Consider the following 21,207-nt stretch of genomic DNA (forward strand, 5'->3'; position numbering starts at 1 on the left):
AGTTAAGTCACTTCCGGGCTGGGTGTTTGTTTGGACTGGAGAAGGGAGGCGACGGGCGAAACGCGCGTCGAGCGGGGGAGCGGCGCTGCCTGTGGAGATCCGCGGAGGCCGACCGGATTCGTTGGCTGCCGTCCCCGCTGCCGTGCACTGGGTGAGGGATTCCCTCGGGCGGAGCGGCGAGGAGGGTGCAAAGGCTCTGGCGGTCGAGGGACAGTCCCTCGATGACGGCTGAGGGGCTTAGAGGGTCCCTCGGGTGGATTGATCACCTAGCCTTGTAGCTTCTCAATTTTTTGCTGCTTTCAGCCGAGTATGAGGGATGAGCTTTAATTGACTTACTCTCTTTTTTCTCTAAGAAATGGCCGTCGCTTTCTTTCTCATTGTCATTATTATTTATGATTTGGATCTCGCAGCACTTTATCCGGGTCCTCGGTGGCGCGCGAGGGTTGCTGGGATGGCACTTTCTCGCTCCCTCCTCCCCCCTTTCTAGTCCCTTCACACTCACCCCTCTGGTACTCTTTTTCCCCTTCTCCCCCACGGCCGCCTGGCAACAAAGCTCATTGTTTCTCCCCCAGTTTACGCCTGCGCGTCACCACGCGCAGCCCCTACTTGCTGCGCGTGCGCGTTCCGGAAGCTGGGAGAGGGTAGAGAAAGGGGCGGAGGGACTGGCGGGCTGGCGAGCGTCCTAGGGGAGCTTTCTGCAACGGACCACCGGCCTGTATCTCTGATTTCCTTTCTCGCGTTTCTTCGCTTAACGATACTCCTTATTTCTAGTTATATTGCATCCCATGCTCCAGCTAGGAGAGCCTTGGTTACTGGAATCCCTAGTCCCCAGGAGGGTTTTGAGCCACGTGAACTTTCAGGGCCTGTCCAATTTATGCTTGGATTCTGGTCACTTGACTTTTTTCTCTCTGCTACTTTGTGCTTACTCCCCACCATCAACAAAAATACAGGCTTATGATGAAGTTTTTCAAAACATTTGCTGAAGCAGCCAGCAGTAGTCTTTTCTAGTGATCCCTAAAAGGGGCCTTTTCTGCTTCCTTTCGTTGTCTTGTTTCCCCTGCTTTTGCCGCCGCATCATCTCACAGAAACCACAATTTCTGGAAGGAATTTGGCATCCAATTTGCCATGGGAGAAGGTGACAGCTGACAGCTTTTGACACTTATTTTGACAAAGGACAGTTCCCATTTTGCTTGTGATGGCTAGTCTTTTTTTAAAAATATACTTTTATTGATTTCAGAGAGGAAGGAAGAGGGGGAGAGAAACATCAATGATGAGAGAGAGTCATTGATTGGCTGCCTCCTGCACGTCCCCACTGGGGATCGAGCCCCACAACTGGGTCACCTGCCCTTGACCGGAATCGAACCTGGGACCCTTCAGTCCGCAGGCCGATGCTCCATCCATTGAGCCAAACCGGGTTTTATTGGCTAGTCTTGTTTTGTACCTTTGTGGAATGATTTTTCATAAATTGCATCTGACCATTTAATCAGGTGTTAGTTTGCATTTTTATTAAATAGCCTTTGAATTTTCATACCCTGCAGGTTAGGTCCCCAAATAAGAAAAGGATCTCCATAAGGATTTTAAATTATATTTCCAGTGTTTACAGTTCGTGCTTCTGTTCCCAGTTTATAAAAGAGGATATCCCACAAGTTAGCCTGTTCATGCTACTTGTTAACTGTGGAGTTAAACAAAAAACTTTTTCCCCACAAATATGTGTCTATGACAAATGAAAATAGGTGACTTTACAAAAATTATAGCGGATTTATATTTCTTTAAGGGATGGGAATTAGATGATGGGGGCTCAATGTAATGGTTAAAACGCTTGGAAGCTTGGCAGTTTTTATTATAGTATATTGCATATTGTTCCTTAAGAGTTCGAATTGAGGTAGGTAGTCTCTACCCTATTTGGGACAGAATAAGTTTATAGTAGATTTTTCCCCCCAATAAGTACTCTGCATCTTATTCAGACTTACATCTTTATGACACTAGAGAGTGATGCTCCAGTTTTAATTAAAAAAATAAACATTTATAAAAAGTCTGAATATTGTGGAAGATGAAAGAAGAAGGAAAACAAGGCCACTATTTCTTTTTGTGCTTTTACATATTCTTGTAATTTACAAACTATTTTCACGTTTATAATCATAACAACCTTGAAATAAGCAGAGCAAGCTTTATCTTGCCCATTTTGAAATTGAGGATAGAAGCTTGAAAGGTTATTTTTATTTTATTAGGCACATGCTTCTACAGCATTTAGAAATGCCAGGTGTTATTCTAAGGCTTTTAGAAGTATTTAATCTTTGCTGTCTCTAAAGGTAAGTACTACCTACTAAAGATAACAAATGAGAGATGTGATGTAACTTGCCCAACGTTCCACAGCTAGTAAGAGCCAGAATTCAAAATCCAAGTAGTCCAGAGATTATGTGCTCTTAACCATTATACTGTGCTGCCTGTGATTTTAGTGACATATCCAGGATCCTGTGGGTGCTTAGTGGCATATCTGGGATTCGAACCCAGTCCAAGATTAAAGTTGTCCCACGTTATTGCCTTTGTGATCTGGACCACCGTGTTTACAGGTGACTTAATAGTTTGCATTTGATGTAGTCTAAGGTTCAATTCCAGTAATTCAATCTTTTTTTCCTCTTAATTTTCTCATTATTTAGAGCAGTGCTGCCCAGTGAGATAGCTACTAAGCAACCATGTCTATTGAGTGCTTGAAATATGGCCGGTGCAACTGAAGAACTAAATTTTAATTGTATTGAATTGTAATTCATTTAAATTTAAATAGTCACATGTAGCCAGTGGTTACCACATTGGATGGTGTAGTTTAGAAGTTTGAATTTAAATTTAAATAGTCACATGTAGCCAGTGGTTACCACATTGGATGGTGTAGTTTAGAAGTTTGAATTGCCTCGGCTTCTTATTTCATATTTTTAATGATTTTAGAGAAAGGGAGGGAGAGAGAAGCACCAATGTGAGAGAGAAACATCGATCAGTTACCTTCCTCACATGCTCCAGCTGGGGATTGAGTCGACAATCAACCATTGAGCCTCTCTCACTAACTGCTGAAGAGACAACTTAGTATGCTAAAATGTACATAAATATTTATATATGAGTAAGGTTAAAAAATCACAGTAGTTCAAAGTAATCCAACAGAATACATTAAGATAGTGTCTTTGGAGTCATATTAATGAAAAAAGAACTTTATTTGAATTTTAATGAGAATTTTTACAAGGTGAAATGGGGGTTGGAGGGAGTTTCTAAAATTTAAAAGATTTCCATATTTTAAATTTTTGTAGAGAATATAAAAGAATGGACATTGCTGGGCCTGGCCTGGTGGCTCAGTTGGTTGGAGCATCATCCCATACACCAGAAAGGTTGTGGGTTCAATCCCCGGTTGGGGTGTGTACAGGAGGCAACTCATCGATGTTTCTCCCTCCCACCCCTTCCTTTCCTCTCTTTCTAACGTCAGAACACCCTTCGGTGAGGACTAACAATTAAAAAAGGATGGACATTGCTGGAAAGCAATATATGTAAGAGGCATTTCAGGAAGGGAAAAAACAGCTGAAGTATAAGTTTGTAGGTTGAAAGTGCCAGGCAGCATTAATAGGAAAAACTGCTCTCACCTAACCAAAATCTAGTGAAATTTTTTAATTTAAGTGTTAAGGCTCTCAGGTAAACAGGATATTTACAAAAGAAAGAAAATTAATTTTCTACAAACAGTGAAAGCTTATAATATTTGTAGGTTATTGACAGAAGTCTAAATCTGTTCCACTTGTTATTCAAATATAAAGGCAAAAGATTTGCAGTGACTTAGAAATAGTTGTTATAAGTCTTCGATTTTAAAATTCTTTGAAAAGATACATACTGTAAGGGAAAACCTAATAGTGTGAAGCTGACAGTGCTAAATTATTTGCATAAAACTCGGGAAAATGAGGTATGGGGGAGGAAGTTGATAAAATCATTCTGTAGGTCTTGCCTTCACTGGGAGCAGGGACTGGGTTAGGTATACTGAAGAAGGAAAAGCATTCTGAATGTCTTGAATTGGATAGGGGTGTATAGAATATTTTTTTAATTGATGGGAAAGTATTTAAGTATTTAATTTGACAATAGATGTAAGTCATGCTGTATACCTTAAACTTAAACAGTGCTGGTGTCAATTGTATCTCAAACTGGAAAAAGAAAACAACAACACTGATTCCTCAGTAGTTTGTAAATCAAAGAAAATAAAGTACTTTTAAAAAATCCATTTAAAATAGAAAAACAAGCACTATAGGAATAGAATGTAAAAAGAAAATCAGATATGAAATTATGATGGAAAACTTCAAACCAAATGTCAATTATCAAAAATGTTAATTCCCTATGAGACATTATTTGGGTCAAATAATCTAACTTATAGTAGAGGACTTGATTTAAGTCACTTTCAGAATTTAGCAGATAAAGTAAAAAAGATCAACCTAAGATATATACATCATTTTTGTACCTTAGAAATTGAAATCAAACATTTTTCCCTGTAGGCCCAAAAAGTAAAGGCTTTTCTGGCTATGTTTTATAACAATAAAACTAGAAATTAGGGCATCAAAAGAACCTACAACCAAGATTACTCTACCCAGCAAAGCTATCATTTAGAATTGAAGGTCAGATAAAGAGCTTCACAGATAATAGCTAAAGGAGTTGATCACCGCCAAACCAGTATTATATGAAATGCTGAAAGGTATTCTTTAAGAAGAAGAAAAAGGTAAAGATAAAAATTATGAACAACAAAGTGACAAAAAACACATATCAACAAGTGAATCTAAAAATCAAGTGAATAAAAAATCTGATGAACAGAATAAACTGGTGAATATGATAGAATCGGGGGCATAGAAAGGGAGTGGACTGACAATTCTCGGTGGAAGGGGGTGTGGGGGATGCAGGAAGAGACTGGACAAAAATCGTACACCTATGGACGAGGACAGTGGGGCGGGTAAGGGCAGGGGCTGGGATGGGAACCGGGTGGAGGGGAGCTATGGGGGGCGGGGGGAGAACAACTGTAATAATCTGAACAATAAAGATTTATTTAAAAAAAAAAGAAACCATGTATCCCTTAGCTGTCATGTAATAATGTAATCCTTTGTGACTAACTTCTTTCACTTACCATACCGTTTTTATTGTTCCTGATATAAAGTATCAAGTATTTAATTTTTTTAAATTTATCTTTATTGTTGAAAGTATTACATATGTTTCTATTTTTACTCCATTGACCCCTTCTTGCCCACATCCACACACACCCCCACCCCAGGCCTTCACCCACACTATTGTCTATCCATGGAAGTATTCCATTTCTTTTAATGTTGAGTAATACTCCATTGTATGGACATACCACATTGTATTTATCCATTTATCAGCTTGGTCCCTTTGGGTTGTATTTACTTTTTGGCTATTAAAAATAATACTGCTGTTATCCTAGCTGGTATGGCTCGGTTGGTTGAGTGTCATTCTGTGCACAGAATGGTTGCCAGTTGGATTACCAGTCAGGGCATATGCCCTGGTTGTGGGCTGGATCCTTGGTCGGGTTGCACATGGGAGGCAGCCGATCATTGTTTCCCCCTCTCCCTCCCTCTCTCTAAAATCAATAATATATACTAGTATATGTAATGCTGCTATGAATATTTGTGTACAAGTTTTGTGTTAAGTATTTTCTAGCCGTTCTAGTGTAAAGTGGTATCTCATTGTGGTTTTGATTGCATTTCCCTGATAGTTAATGATTTCCAGTATCTCTTCATGTGTTTATTGGCCATTTATATGTCCTTTGAGAACTGTCTATACAGTCCTTTGCCCATTTTTAAATTGTTTTTTTTTGTGTGTGTGTGTGTGTGTTTTTATTGAGTTGCGATTGTTTTTTATATATTTTAGATAGATATCTCTAATCAGATATGATTTGCTTCTCAGCTTCATTTATATCTTTTCAGAGATTCTCTGCATTTGTAAACCATAAAAACACACAGGACCCCCCCCCCTTTCTTTTACATATATGAATTTAGTACAGTAAAAATCTCGATATAACGGACTAGATTGGGTGAGGGGAAGTACCTGTTAAATCCTAAAGTCCATTGTATAATGAAGTAGGTTTCTGAATGCATATGTTAAAAAATTGCCAGTTTATTTAGTTTACCTGTTTTTTGCTTACCTAAACACGTTTGTGTAAATAAAATTAAGTGTTATGAAGAGTTTAATTTTACAGAAGTTTCCTATATGTCTTGCTGTAATTTTAAATTTATACTGAATAGGTCTATTAAATGTGTGCATTCACCAGTCTTGTTAAAGATGTACTAGTTTTAAGCATTTGAAATTTTACAAATTTATAATTTTTTTCCCTTCAGTTGTTAGTTTTGGCTTAACTAAACTGTTATTAAAATTCTCTTTTAAAAAAAGGGTTAGTTTAGCCCTGACCGCAGTGGATAGAGCGTCGGCCTGCGGACTGAAGGGTCCCAGGTTCGATTCCAGTCAAGGGCATGTACCTTGGTTGCGGGCACATCCCCAGTAGGAGGTGTGCAGGAGGCAGCTGATCGATGTTTCTCTCCCATCGATGTTTCTAACTCTTTATCCCTCTCCCTTCCTCTCTGTAAAAATCAATAAAATTTATATATATATTTTAAAAAGTGTTAGTTTAGATCATATCAAGTCCATATAGTTTTAGACTCATTTACCTTCAGGAATCACCTAGTGATCACAAACTATTCCTGAGTATAAGGATGAAATTTTTTTTCTAGTTTGTTTATGTTTGAAAGCTATTTTCTGCAGGGGTCCAGCATTCTGAGCTTGCAGTTACTTTCTTTCAGTGTAGTCTTACTTTTCATTATTTTTTAAAAGCAGCTGATTTTTCTTATTTTAAAAAAACTAATGTTTGTTGATTTTTGCTTTTAAGAATTCTCTGATATTCTGCAGTTTGACTATAATGTATCAAACTTTGTATCTATCTTATTTTGAGATTCTTGGGCTTCTTAAACATATCGGTTGATGACTTCATCAAATCTGGAATAATCAGCCCTAGCCGGTTTGGCTCAGTGGATTGAGTGTTGGCCTGCGGATTGAAGGGTCTGGGGTTTTGATTCTGGTCAAGAGCATGTACCTCTGTTGCAGGCTCGGGTGTCATCCTTCCATCTTCCTCCCCCCCCCCTCCCCCCCCGCCCTCCCCACCCCACCCAGTCCCCTGGGTTGCAGGTTCCATGCAGGCCTTGGTTGGAGAGGCAACCAGTTGATGTGTGTCTCTCTCTGTCCCTCCCCCTCCCTTCCAGTCTCTCTAAAATTCAATGGAAAAATATCCTCTGGTGTGGATTCGTTTAAAAAATCTGGAATAATCAGATCCTTCCTCTGCCCCATTTGTGATGTTCTTCCCTCTGCCCCTATATTGCTTGAACCCTTTTTTGTATTTTCTATCTTTGTCTTTGATGTTTTCTGGATAATCTTTTATCTTCCATTTCTTTGTGTTTTGTTTTAAGTTTATGTTGTGATTTCTATATATCTAGAAGTTTTATTGTCTGTATCCCCATTCTACTGTGCACTTTTTTATACTCTGCTGTTCTCTAAAGATATTTTCAAGTTTGACATGTAATAATCATTTGTTTTGTCATCTGTGTTATATAATCCCAATATTTAAAGTTAGGTATGGGTCTGACATTGCCTTGTGTAAATTGTGCTGCTGCTTGTTCATTGTGTCTTTTTTCCTTCTGGAGTTATTTTTAATGATATATTGTTCATTGCCCTGGAAAAATTATTTGTGGAGGTCCTAAGGCCTAGAATGAAGATGCCTTCCTCCCAGGGACCAGGCAGTGGCACTGAGACACTTCATACTCAGTTCAGGACTTGGAATGTTCTGGACCTCCTAGGTCCGTGGTCGGCAAACTGCGGCTCGCGAGCCACATGCGGCTCTTTGGCCCCTTGAGTGTGGCTCCTCCACAAAATACCACGGCCTGGGCGAGTCTATTTTGAAGAAGTGGCGTTAGAAGAAGTTTAAGTTTAAAAAATTTGGCTCTCAAAAGAAATTTCAATCATTGTACTGTTGATATTTGGCTCTGTTGACTAATGAGTTTGCCGACCACTGTCCTAGGTGATGAGAATTTCTCCCTCCTATCCTCAGGAGAGTCATCCATAGGCACAGTGTCTGTTTTCCCTTCTACCTTTTCCTCTTAATTTGCTTGGTGGGAAGCAGGGGTTACTTTTGGTTTCCCCTACCCTGAGCATATTAAGGGTCCTGATTTAGAGTGGGGAGGATTTTCTAGTCATTTTTCTTTTTCTTTTTTTAATCCTCACCCGACGATATTTTTTCCATTGACTTTTAGAGAGAGTGGAAGGGAGAGGGAGAGACAGACAGAAACATCCATGTGAGAGAGATACATCAATTGGTTGCCTCCCGCATGCCCCCAACCATGGCCAGGAGCCTACAACTGAGGTACGCGCCTTGACCGGAATTGAACCCGGGACCCTTCAGTCTGCACGCTCTATCCACTGAGCCAAACCGGCTAGGGCTATTCATTTTTCCACCTTGACTTCTGTGCTTCTTGCTCCATAAAGCATCCAAGGAGTCAACCCAAAGAACCCTAATGGGCAAAAGCCATCAGCACAAAGGCAGCTTCCTTGTTTAAAAGTTCCACTTTGGCCCTAACCGGTTTGGCTCAGTGGATAGAGCGTCGGCCTGCGGACTGAAAGGTCCCAGGTTCGATTCCGGTCAAGGGCATGTACCTGGGTTGCGGGCACATCCCCGGTGGGGGGTGTGCAGGAGGCAGCTGATCGATGCTTCTCTCTCATCGATGTTTCTAGCTCTCTATCCCTCTCCCTTCCTCTCTGTAAGAAATCAATAAAATATATTTAAAAAAATAAATAAAAATAAAAGTTCCACTTTGCTTTCTGAATTGCCACTTTATTTTCTTGTCAACACAGTGCTTTTAAGGATTTCTTATAAAATATCTCTACTTTTTAGTAGAAAGACTGGTTCAGCCCTAGCCGGTTTGGCTCAGTGGGTAGAGCGTTGGCCTGTGGACTCAGCGGTCCCCGGTTTGATTCCAGTCAAGGGCATGTACCTTGGTTTCGGGCACATCCCCAGTGGGGGGTGTGCAGGAGGTGGCTGATTGATGTTTCTCTCTCATCGATGTTTCTGGCTCTCTATCCCTCTCCTTCCCTCTCTGTAAAAAAAATCAATGAAATATATTTAAAAGAAAAAAAAGAAAGACTGGTTCAAATAATCTATCCCACCATTATTTGTTGTTGTTTTTTAAAAAAAGTCCTGATTTATTTATATTTTAAGGAATTAAAACAATTCCAAGTAAATAGGTATACTGTCTTCTTGGCCAAAGACTTAATATAAAAAAAAATCAATATTAATCAAGTTGCAAAATTTAATAAAATTCTAGTCAGACCATTACAGACAAAATGATTCTAAAGTTCATATGAAGAATAAATACGCAAGCTTTTCTAAAACCCCAAAGAAAGGTGAGGAAGGGAGTTCTGCTTATTAGATATTAAAACTTACTGAAAGGCTACTGTAAACCTAGTAACTTTTATTTCAGTTATTGTCATTTTTAGCGCCACAATTTCTCTTTGGTTTCTTTTTTTTATAATTTTCTCTATTGATGTTTTCCTTTTGATGAAACATCATTCTTATGGTTTCCGTTAGTTCTTTGAACATATTTAAAATACCTGCTTAAAGTCTTAGTCTAATAAGTCCAATGTCGGGACTTCCTCAGGGACAGTTTCTTTTCTCTTTTTCCTGTGTATAATCCATATTTGTCTATTTCTTTGCATCCTATGTTATTTTTATTGAAAACTGGACATTTTTAATATTATAATGTGGCAGCTCTGGAAACTAGATTCTCCCCTCTCCCTAGGGTTGATCTGCTTGTTGTAGTTGTTTGCTTAGTGACTTTTCTAAACTAATTTTGTAAAACTTTGTAATATTTTTTGTGTGTGGCCATTGAAGTCTCTGTTCCATTAGCTTAGTGGTCAGCTGGTTATTTAAAAGAGATTTCCTAAATACCTGTAAACAAACAAAAAAACACACAAAACTCTCCTAGTCTTTGCTGATGGTCTCTTCTGTATGTTGAGGCACACCTTCAACCCTCAGGCAGTTTACAACTCTTAGCCCTCACTTAATGTGCAAAACCTGAAGGTCATCCAGAGGTGAGATTGTAGGGTCTTCTCAGTTCTTTTCCTAAAGCATCTCCTTCAACAGTGTCTCTTCCCAGGCTTTTCACTTTGTCTATTTTTTTGTCCCAATTGTTATTTCTTTTTTTTTTTTTTAATATATTTTATTGATTTTTTACAGAGAGGAAGGGAAAGGGATAGAGAGTTAGAAACATCGATGAGAGAGAAACATCGATCAGCTGCCCCCTGCACACCCCCCACAGGGGATGTGCCCGCAACCAAGGTACATGTCCTTGACCGGAATCGAACCTGGGACCCTTGAGTCCGCAGGCCGACGCTCTATCCACTGAGCCAAACCGGTTTCGGCCCAACTGTTATTTCTTGACCTAGGCAGCATTGGCTACATTTGGCTTTATATGTTGAACATATGCCAATCACTTTATGGTTTTATACTTTAAAATCGTAAACCTTATGGTGCTTGAACTATATATTCAATTTTTTAAAATAGCAAACATAAAAAGGAAGCACTATAAAAAGTGGTTCAAGAAGTGTCAAGAACAGGTCATAGAAGAAAATTAAAAATCCAATACATCACCTTATATTAGAATACCTTGGAGTAAATAATTATAAGTCTATTGACTTTCTGAAAGTAAATGATCTTTACCCCTCTGGCTTTCACTTGACTGGCTGTAGCCAGAAATTGGTCAGCAGTTGTTCCTTCCCTTAGCTGTCTAAGGTGTAAGATTAGTGCCCAGGCTCCAACTTCATTCTTTTTGCTTCAGTTATGATTTGTTTCCCAAATATTGCATGACAAAGTAATTTCATTTACTTAGATTTCATAGACTCTTTCCTTGGAATCTATACCAAATCTATAAGTTGTTTGATGACATGCTAACAGGCAAAAAGCTGAGGTAGGGCCTTGTCGAATGCAGGATTGGGCCCTTTTTGCCAAGGATTGTTTATATTTTATTTGTTACTGGTTGGCATTAAACAAGGAGGAAATTGTCCAAGTTCTTTGGGATTCCCAGACTATAAAGTTTGCTGAAACAGATTTTTCATTGTGTTATGCAAACTTGTGCTCATAAAATGTATGGAAAACACTTTTCTTAAAAAAATTTTTGGCCCTAGCCGGTTTGGTTCAGTGGATAGAACATTGGCCTGCTGACCAAAGGGTCCGGGATTCAATTCTGGTCAAGGGCATGTACCTCAGTTGCAGGCTCCTCCCTGGTCAGGGCGTGTGCAGGAGGCAACCAATTGATATGTTTCTCGCACATTGATGTTTCTCTCTGTCTTTCCCTCTCTCTTCCATTCTCCCTAAAAACCAATGGAAAAATATCCTCAGGTGAGGATTAACAATTAATTAACTAATTAATTAATTAAAATTTTAAAATGTTAAAAAAAATTTGCTTTTGTATATAGACCTGCATTAGTCACCTTGAAAGCATAGTTTGTTTTTTATAGGTTTCAGAGAGAGGAAGGGAGAAGGAGAGAGAGAATCATCGATCAGCTGCCTCTTGCACATCCCCTACTGGGGATCAAGCCAGCAACCCGGGCATGTGCCCTGACAAGATATTGAACCATGATCTCCTGGTTCATAGGTCAGTGCCCAACAACTGAGCCACACTGGCTGATGGTCTCTGCTTTTCATAGTATTTGAGGCAAATCTAAAACTTAATTTGTGTAAAGATGAACACATAAATGTTTGGTAGCCTGATAATAATTTGCCCTGGCCCATGTGGATCAGTGGTTAGAGTGTCAGCCCACACACCAGAGGGTTGAGGTTTTGAGACCTGGTCAAGGGCATGTGCCTGAGTTGCAGTTTCAATCCCCGGCCCTGGTTGGGGCCCACACAGGAGGCAGCCAATGGATGTATGTCGTTAATATTCTCTCTCTTTCTCTCTCTCTCTCTCTCTCTCTCTCTCTCTCTCTCTCTCTCTCTCTCTCTCTCATTAGTGGAACAAATCTCCTCAGGTGAGGATTAACCAAAAAAAATGAGTAATTTTCTTTAGAGGAACTGATTCCTTTTTAGTCAAAACTTCCTATCTAATAAAAGAGTAATATGCAACAATTTGTACCTCCGCTACACCCACAGCCACACTCACCAGCCAATCAGGGGCAAGTATGCAAATTAACCCAGCCAAGATGGCTGCGGCCACAGAGAGAGCAGGAGGCTTGGGTTTCCCCGGCAATGGAGGAAGCCAAGCTTTCCGCCTGCCCTGGCCTGCCTTGGCCTCTGCTTAAGGCTACAAAGTTTCAATTATAGAAGATAAATAAATCCCAACAAAAATGGCTGCAGCCACGGAGCAAGCAGGAGGCTTGGCTCCGCTCAAGGCTACAAAGTTTCAATTATAGAAGATAAGTCCCGGATACCAAGGCCTCCGCTTGGGTTGCCAGGAGGCGTGGCCGGCCTGCAAACCACCACAGGCCCCTCGCCCAGGCCGCCCCACGCCCCAAGGGAACCCCCACCCTGATCCGGGACACCCTTTCAGGGCAAACCAGCTGGCCCCCACCTGTGCACCAGGCCTCTATCCTATCTAATAAAAGAGTAATATGCAAATTGACCATCACTCCAACACACAAGATGGCTGCCCCCATGTGGACACAAGATGGCCGCCACAAGAGGGCCAGCAGGGGAGGGCAGTTGGGAGGGACCAGGCCTGCAAGGGAGGGCAGTTGGAGGCAATCAAGCCTGCAGGGGAGGGCAGTTAGGGGTGACCAGGCTGGCAGAGGAGGGAAGTTGGGGGCGACCGGGCCTGTAGGGAAGGCCAGTTGGGGGGGAACCAGGCCTGCAGGGGAGGGCAGTTAGGGGTGACCAGGCCTGCAGGAGAGGGTAGTTAGGGGCAAACAGACTGGCAGGGGAGCAGTTAGGCATCAGGCTGGCAGGCAGAAGCCGTTAGGGGCAATCAGGAAGACAGGCAGGTGAGCAGTTGGGAGCCAGCAGTCCTGGATTGTGAGAGGGATGTCCCTCGAGGGGTCCCAGATTGGAGAGGGTGCATGCTGGGCTGAGGGACACACACCCCCATGCACCGGGCCTCTAATGTTTTAACAATAAAGGTTTATTTAATTCAAGATTAATGATAAATAAAAATATCAAAGATACTCATTGTCTGTTTTCTGTCTTGTCTGCTTTCACAGTGCCTCAATTTCCTAACCCAAATCATGTTTTCTTTTTACCCACACCCTAGCACATAAATCTCAGTCTGTCTTTGCTTCTTTTCTTGTGTGTGTGTGTGTGTGTGTGTGTGTGTGTGTGTGTGTGTACATACACACACAACAACTCAGTAATTTTTAGTTTAAGAACCTCTTAATGAAAAACGTCAGTACTATTTTTATTGGTATTCAGTATTTGAGAAAATATATGTGTATCAGGTTAGGACCCCCTACCCCCAGCAAATTAGTTTAAAGGGTCAGGCAATACACACAGAGCAAGTTTTAACCCAAGAGAAAAAAAACTTTTCTAGTAGATTTACTTAGTGTTTTACCTGATTTTGATAACTTTGGAGTAAATAGGCCTGACGAGGTGTTGGTTTTTTTTGTTTTGGTTTTTTTTTTTAAACTCTATACTCATGTTAGATATGTTTCCTTCCTTTGGCACAAATCAAAACCACTGTTTGAATTATGTATAAGTAACTCTTGTTTAATATAAACCCATTTTTAGCAGTTTCAGACTTAATGAATTGGTAGAATATTGTAGAATCTGAAATTTCATGGTTGAACTTTTAGCCTGCAATATATCAATTAGGTTAGATCAAGTTACCATCTACAGGCATACCTCGGAGATATTGAAGGCTCAATTCTAGACCACCATAAAAGTGAGTTTTGAATTAAGAGCTACTGGTAATCCTTTTGTTGGTTGGGGGTTTGCCTTAAATTTGTAAAAATCACATCACCTGTGGAGCTTAATAAAAGGAGGTATGCCTATGCCTATGTTGAGTATAAAAAATCAACTAGATGTGCATTAGATATTATTTTTACTCATAAAAAAAAAAGGAGATGATAAAGAGGTGGTGGTTGCTGAAACCGGTTTGGCTCAGAGGATAGAGCGTCGGCCTGTGGACTCAAGGGACCCGGGTTTGATTCCGGTCAAGGGCATGTACCGGGCACATCCCCAGTGGGGGGTGTGCAGGAGGCAGCTGATCGATGTTTCTCATTGATGTTTCTAACTCTCCCTTCCTCTCTGTAAAAAATCAATAAAATATATATTTTTTAAAAAAATAAAGAGGTGGTGGTTGCAAAAAGAGATTGGATGCCTGAAACTCATTGTATTATGGGGAAATTCAGACCAGAACCCACAGATAAAGCAAATATAGTGATCTTTGAACTATACAGGGGTTAGAGGTGCCAACCTCCCACAGTCAAAATCTGTGTGTAACTATAGTTGGCCCTCCACATAGCAAATTCCCACCTTCAAAGCCTTGAACAACAGGGAACTGCAGTAAATTGGGGGGAAAATTTGTGTGTAAGTTTGAACCCATACAGTTGAAACTCATATTGTTCAAGGTTTACCTGTGAACTGTAGAGTGGTTACAAAGTCAAGAGATCCAGCACTATATCTTAGGACTAAGGAACTAAGGTTATTAAAAATTTCTTAGTTTTTACTTTCAATCTCTAGGCTTTTTAAAGTCATTTGATCTCTTAAGTCTTCCAGATTATGCTTGTTTTATAAAGCAAGGGATATCTAATGTTTTTAAAAATTGAATGGTTTGGGTATTGCATTTAAGCAATTGATTACCTTCACTAATTGTTACATTAGATGAATCTGGGTTCTCAGCTATTTCATAAACATTAAAATCATTTGTGGGGAAAAAAATTTTTATTGCTTGATTTATTATGTGTGTTAATATATTGTGTGCATCTGCCCTTACCAATGACTCAGTTGAAGCATCCTCCTGTACACCAAGAAGGTTTCTGGTTTGATTCCCAGTTGGGGCAGGTATGGGAGGCAACCAATCAGTGTTCCTCTCCTCTCTCCCTTTCTCTCTCTCTAAAATCAATAAACTTGGATATATAGCATGTGCATCTAACACTTAACCATGATGCCTGGTGATAATAAATGCTCACCAAGAAAAAAATGACTGGCTAAAATAACTGTATTGTTCTTTTAAGGTTAAAAACGACAACTAACGCCAACCATGAAAGATCCAAGTCGCAGCAGTACTAGCCCAAGCATCATCAATGAAGATGTGATTATTAACGGTCATTCTCATGAAGATGACAATCCATTTGCAGAATACATGTGGATGGAAAATGAAGAAGAATTCAACAGACAAGTTAGTTTTATGTACAAGCATGTTCTTTTTTGTACTCCATGACAACCTTCAAATAATGTAGCTGTATTTGTTCCTTAAATGTGTTTGTTTTTTCAATCTGGTCCCTTATTTATGAGATATATGGATTTATATGCTACCACTCCTATTTTATCTGGATGATGATTACCACCAGGTTAGCTAGCTTTTTTTCAGGGTTCCACCCCAGAGATTCTGATTCAGGTGGACTAGGGTGTAGCCTGGGAAACTTGTTTTTTAAAAGCTCTCAGATGATTCCAGTGAGCTATTAGGTTTGGAAACCACTATGCTACACCAGTCATATTGCTCTGTTGCAGTGAAAGTCAAGAGAATGGGATTCAGGAGCAGACGGGCACAGGTACTAGGGTGCAGAATTACAAAATACGGTATTCTGTTTTTCACATGAGGTTCTCAATCTAATCAGCCTGAAAATCTGACACCACTGTTCTCTTTAGAAAACTCTCCTACATTGATAAATACTATCTTTTATTTCCATATTTTTGGCTTCTATTTCTATCTTTTGTCACTTCTTCCAAGATTATGGTTTGGGTAATAAGTAGCCAACTTGATTTTGCCATATCCAATAATGGATAATCAAAAGTAAAACCATGTAGTCTTATTTCGGTGAGAATCAGTTGTGGGAGGGGGGTTGTTTGTTTAAGTTACTCATGCCCTGAGCCTACCCTCTAAAGATTTTTTTTTAAGTATCATGGGTAATTCTGACATGCATTCCTCAGTGTCAGCACTCCTTTTTGTGTTACTTCTTCCCCTCCACCTTCAAAGGAAAAAAGTGTATTCTGCTATGACAAGTAAAGACATAGCAAAACCCTAAACAGAACTTCCCAGGTGTTATGGTAAACATTTTTTTTTTCCTTAGCGCAGAAGAGGAAGTACAACATTGTGCTTTTAAATAGTTCAAGATATTTCAAGCTGTTTCTAGTGATGTCTTACCAAGTATGCTGTAAACTGTCCTTTATTTATAAATCCAGATAGAAGAGGAGTTATGGGAAGAAGAATTTATTGAACGCTGTTTCCAAGAAATGCTGGAAGAGGAAGAAGAACATGAGTGGTTTATTCCAGCTCGAGATCTTCCACAAACTATGGACCAAATACAAGACCAATTTAATGACCTTGTTATCAGTGATGGCTCTTCTCTGGAAGATCTTGTGGTAAAAAGTTATTTTTCATCTTTTTAAAACCTTTCCCGTAAGTGGAAAAGCCAGCAATCATCTGTTTAAGAAGAGTTCTACATCTCTTCTCCTGAAATTGTACTGCTTTTTACTATGGAAGCAGAGGCCTCCCAGTCTCACTTATGACATGGAGTGACTTCTGGCAACACTCTGGAATTAGTCTGAGACTACTAACAGACTTCTTGCCACTGCTTTTAGCTTTGATAACAGTTGCCCTAGGATATGTAAATGTCTTTAAAAAACATTAATCCAAAAGAAGTACACAGTATGTCCATGTGACCTTCCTATTCAAAAGTAGCTTGATGGAGAGATTTTGCTCTTTAAATTTTGTATTAAACATTTGGTGAAATTTGCCAATTTTCATCTGAAAGGTAAAATTTTGGAGATTTTTCTTCTTCCTGAACTCAGGAACTCCAGGATTTTCACTGAGTTAACCCAACTCCTTTTGGAACTGTGATTTAATGAGGACATCTCTAAGCTCTTAGTAGAAAAGAAACCTATTTGCATCTTTAATTATTTTCAGTGTCTAATTGTTGATATTATAGTAAAATGTATTTTTAGGGTATTTTCATAACGAGGCATCGGTACTAGAATTGAACCTAATGAGTCAGTCCTTCACTAAAATGAAAAATAATTTAAAAATAATATAAAGTTAGAATGTTAACCTTTTGTGCATATTGATGATCTATTTGCTTCTACAAGGTCTCTAAAATTTATCCCTAAACTCTGAAATATTTCTTGCAATTGTCTTCTGTTCACTGTGTAGTGATTTTCGATAACCTGGCTGTGCATCATAATTACCTATGAAGCATTAAATACAAAAAAAGTTCCTCAGCTACATTTCACAACTGTAGAATCAATCATCTAGGCATGTTTCTTTTTTAACCCTTTGCACTCGCTTGCTTTTTTCTCGATTCCTTTATTCTAATGCTAACCGTGTCGAGTCACACTCTACATCCGAGTGCAAAAGGTTAAAAAGCACTCCCAGAGGATACTGCCAGCCTACCTTATCAGGCATTGGTAAACCATCCTTCTAAAGGGCTATATATAGAACACGGGGAAAAAAATTTTTAGAATTATTTTGTTTTTAGTTAATTTTATTTAATTTTTAGACAGAGGAGAAGGGGCAGGGGGAGAAACATCTATTTGTTGTTCCACTTATGCATTCATTGATTGATTCTTATATGTGCCCTAATGGGGATTGAACTCAACAACTTTGGAGTATAGGGATGATACTCTAACCAACTGAGCAACCCAGCCAGGGCTAGAGAACACTGAAATTTAAACTGTGGGATAGCCTTTGTTGCAATAAGTGACCCAAGTAAGCAGATGTGTGATCTGAATAGTCTGTTGGATTATGCTTATTTGTGGCTACCTTAGTCACTCCACAAATAATCCTGGTTGCTGTGATGAGTCTAGCCCTTTGCTGGATATAATGTGTAACTTGAAACTAGAACCAGTAGAAAATTTATTGTGTAGAAACTGGTTTGTTCATCTCTTCTGCTTAAGATTACATAATTCCTTATTATTCTTTTGTTGCTGCCAAAAGATTACACATTGAAGAACACTGCTTTTTTATATATATATATATATATTTTTTTTTATTGATTTCAGAGAAGAAGGGAGAGGAGGGAGAAAAAGATAGAAACATCAGTGATGAGAGAGAATCATTGATCGGCTGTCTCCTGCACATCCCCTACTGGAGATTGAGCCCACAACCCAGGCATGTGCCCTGACCGGGAATCGAACTGTGACCTCCTGGTTCATAGATCAACGCTCAACCACTGAGCCACACCTGCCGAGCAAAAACACTGCTTTTTTTTTTTTTTTAATCTCACACTTTTATATATATTTCCCTTGAGAGAAGAAAGAATATGTCCTGTGCAAGGAAATGGTTGTGTATATGTGTAAATTATGAAACTAAGATGAAATTATTGTTCCAACATGTTTAATGTGCTTTGGTCTTGAAGTAAGTGACATAGGGGGCTCAGAATTAGTCTAAAAGCCTTCCAGCATGCCTATATTTCAGGCCCTGGAAACCATCCTGGTTTCTTTTTTATCTTTTTCAACTTGTATTCCAAGATGTGGTAGAGGAAAACGTCCAGCTATTCCCTATATGCTGACATATCTGCTTAGGAAAGTAAAGATTTAGAAATAAAGGATAATGTTCGTACAAGTCTCTAAGGTCCTTGGAAACTGCCCCGTTCTTTCCCTCACTGATGTAAAAATGAAGTCCCAGTGAGAGTAACTTTGCCAGGCTTACATAGGAAGTTAGTTAGGGCCAGAGCTGGGGTTCCAGCCTAGATCTTCTGACTCCCCAGGTAGTTTTCTTTTCCTATTAAATACCATGATTCCTGTGGGAATTAGAATACAACAATTGTTGAAAGATAACCACATTTTTAATGAAGACCTTAAAATGAAATTAATCTATAAACACTTCCCCAGTCACTTTAATCATCATTTTAATACTTGTTTAATATTTTTGCATATTATGAAACTGCTTAAAGAAAGTCAAATATTACTGGTAAAGGAACAGAATTCCTTGTTCTGTAACACTTTTTTAGTTTATGTAGGTTTCTGTTTACACTTAAGCAAAATTAATTTCAATTCCTGCTTGCACTTTAGAAAGTTGATAAATTTGATATAATACATATATAGCTTACATCTGGTTCCTGCCTTCCTAGCCAAAGATATTTTGGGGTTAAGTTTATCAATCTGAGTTCTTGCTTTTGTCTTGTGTTTTTTGTTTTTGTTTTTAGATGTTTTTGCATGTGAATCTAGGTTGAATGCTTCTGAGTATCTGAAGCTATCTGTTAATGAACTTGCTTTTTTATGTACTTATTTTCCAGGTCAAGAGCAATCTGAATCCAAATGCAAAGGAGTTTGTTCCTGGGGTGAAGTACTAAAATATTTGAGTAGACGGGGCCCTCTTTTGGTGGATGTAGCACAATTTCCACACTGTGAAGGCAGTATTAGAAGACTTAATTGTAAAAGCTCTCTCTTGTCACTGTGTTACACTTATGCATTGCCAAAGTTTTGTTAGTCTTGCATGCTTAATAAAAGTGCTGAGACTGTTATTAAGTAAAGAGCTGTCAAACATTTACTGAAAAATAGAATTGGCCCCATGGCTGGATGTGAGGACAGCAAGGAAAGAAGCACCAGTCAAGTTGTGACAAAGCACCAAATTAAATGACCTTTTAAAATCTTAGTGAATTGTCTTTTTTGAGGCTAAACTGGTTCCGTAGGTTTAACTAGCACTTGCTAATAATTCTAAACTTTTTTAAAATCAGTAAATTTAAATTAAGTTCTAGTTAAGCAAATTTCTCAGTTCAGACTGAAATTTACACCCATCAAAAAGAATCCTCTGAGGAAGGCTTGTTAGTTAATTTGAAATAATTCATTGTAGACACATCTGTCTTTGGTCACTGATGTTACAAGGTAGTGATCAGATTAGAACTAGTCTTGGCTTTTATGGTATGTTATCATGTAAGAAATACATCTGAGAGAGTATGTGATTTGAGAATTGCATCTTCTGCAATTCTCACTGTAGCTGTGTCTTTGTGAAGTCTAACATTTGACCAACCCATAATCTAATTGAACAAAGAAATTGTAACGTGATTTGAGTGGTGCTTTTCCTTGCTTTGTTAACCATCACTACAGTAGTCTGCAGCACAACTTTTCTTTTAACAAAGCTAGAACAGTTTTGGCTTCTTAAACTTCATATTTGGGTAGATTAAGCTGCCATACGTGTTCAGTGTGAATAGTGTTTAAGTTGAAAATATTGTAAAAAAATTATATTTTTTCAAAAATATTTAAAAAAATAAATAATAGTAGAACTGAGCTGATGGTTGTGTTTATTGGTGCTGAATGCAGACTCTCCAGTGGTGATTTGCACTTTAATGTGGGCTCAGTCCCTCAGGACAACCCTGCTGGCAAGAGTTGCTGAGAGAACAGACTTGTTAGATCCCATTGTGTCAAATATCCTATACTAGAGGCCCGGTGCATGAAAATTCATGCACTGGAGGGGGGTCCCTCGGCCCGGCCTGCCCCCTCTCACAGTCCGGGAGCCCTCAGGGGTGAGAGGCGACCCAGCGATCAGGGGAAGGCAACGCCCCATCACACATCTGCTGCTGCCACTGCCAGCACCGCAAGCCTCAGCCAACCCTGGTTACCTGAGCCTTGTGTGGCCCTGGGCGGCTGGGCAGCCCGAGGCTTGCCTGCGCCTCGGGCTGCCCCAGCAGGGCTGAGGGGTCTGGGCGCTACCATCTTTGAGGGCGTGGCAGTCAATTAGCATATTCCCTCCTTGGCTGTGGGTGCCACCACCTTTGCAACGGCATGAGGGTCAATTAGCATTTCCCTCTTTATTAGATAGGATAATAAAAGCCTAATACGCAAATTGTCCCCTCAACTGGGAATTCAACTGCTTGCTATAACATGCGCTGACCACCAGGGGGAAGCGTAGAACATGGCAGGCATCGGTGACGGTGACGTGGTGCTGGCAGTGGAGGCACTGCCAGCCCCAATGGGCCGCGATGAGAGTGGAACCGCGGCAGGATGGTGGAGCAGGTAAGCAGGCGGCACCAGGCCAAGGCAGGTGCAAGCAAAGGCTCGATCGACCC

At 39.8% G+C, this 21,207-nt stretch overlaps 2 protein-coding genes across 2 annotated transcripts in view; one reads left to right on the forward strand and one right to left on the reverse strand.

Moving 5' to 3' along the window:
* On the forward strand, nucleotides 1-20,428 carry PAIP2 (poly(A) binding protein interacting protein 2). The gene is made up of 4 exons (XM_079770876.1): nucleotides 1-151; nucleotides 15,220-15,383; nucleotides 16,388-16,567; nucleotides 19,438-20,428. Exons 2-4 carry the CDS (start codon nucleotides 15,246-15,248, stop codon nucleotides 19,492-19,494), a joined length of 375 nt encoding a protein of 124 aa, XP_079627002.1. The 5' UTR covers nucleotides 1-151; nucleotides 15,220-15,245; the 3' UTR covers nucleotides 19,495-20,428.
* Nucleotides 16,583-21,207, reverse strand: part of SLC23A1 (solute carrier family 23 member 1) — a gene marked incomplete at its 5' end in the record, with an annotated part of 17,202 nt that continues 12,577 nt past the window's right edge. Inside the window, one exon of the mRNA XM_079770857.1 lies at nucleotides 16,583-18,942. The remainder of the gene's footprint in view (nucleotides 18,943-21,207) is intronic.

Source organism: Cnephaeus nilssonii (assembly GCF_951640355.1).
Source record: "Cnephaeus nilssonii genome assembly, chromosome: 5".
NCBI classification, from domain to species: Eukaryota; Metazoa; Chordata; class Mammalia; order Chiroptera; family Vespertilionidae; genus Cnephaeus; species Cnephaeus nilssonii.

Coding starts and splice junctions, on each gene's coding strand:
- PAIP2 (XM_079770876.1), top strand. CDS start 15,246: ATGAAAGATCCAAGTCGCAGCAGTACTAGCCCAAGCATCATCAATGAA. Junction 15,384..16,387: donor AAGAAGAATTCAACAGACAA/GTTAGTTTTATG, acceptor TTATAAATCCAG/ATAGAAGAGGAGTTATGGGA. Junction 16,568..19,437: donor CTTCTCTGGAAGATCTTGTG/GTAAAAAGTTAT, acceptor CTTATTTTCCAG/GTCAAGAGCAATCTGAATCC.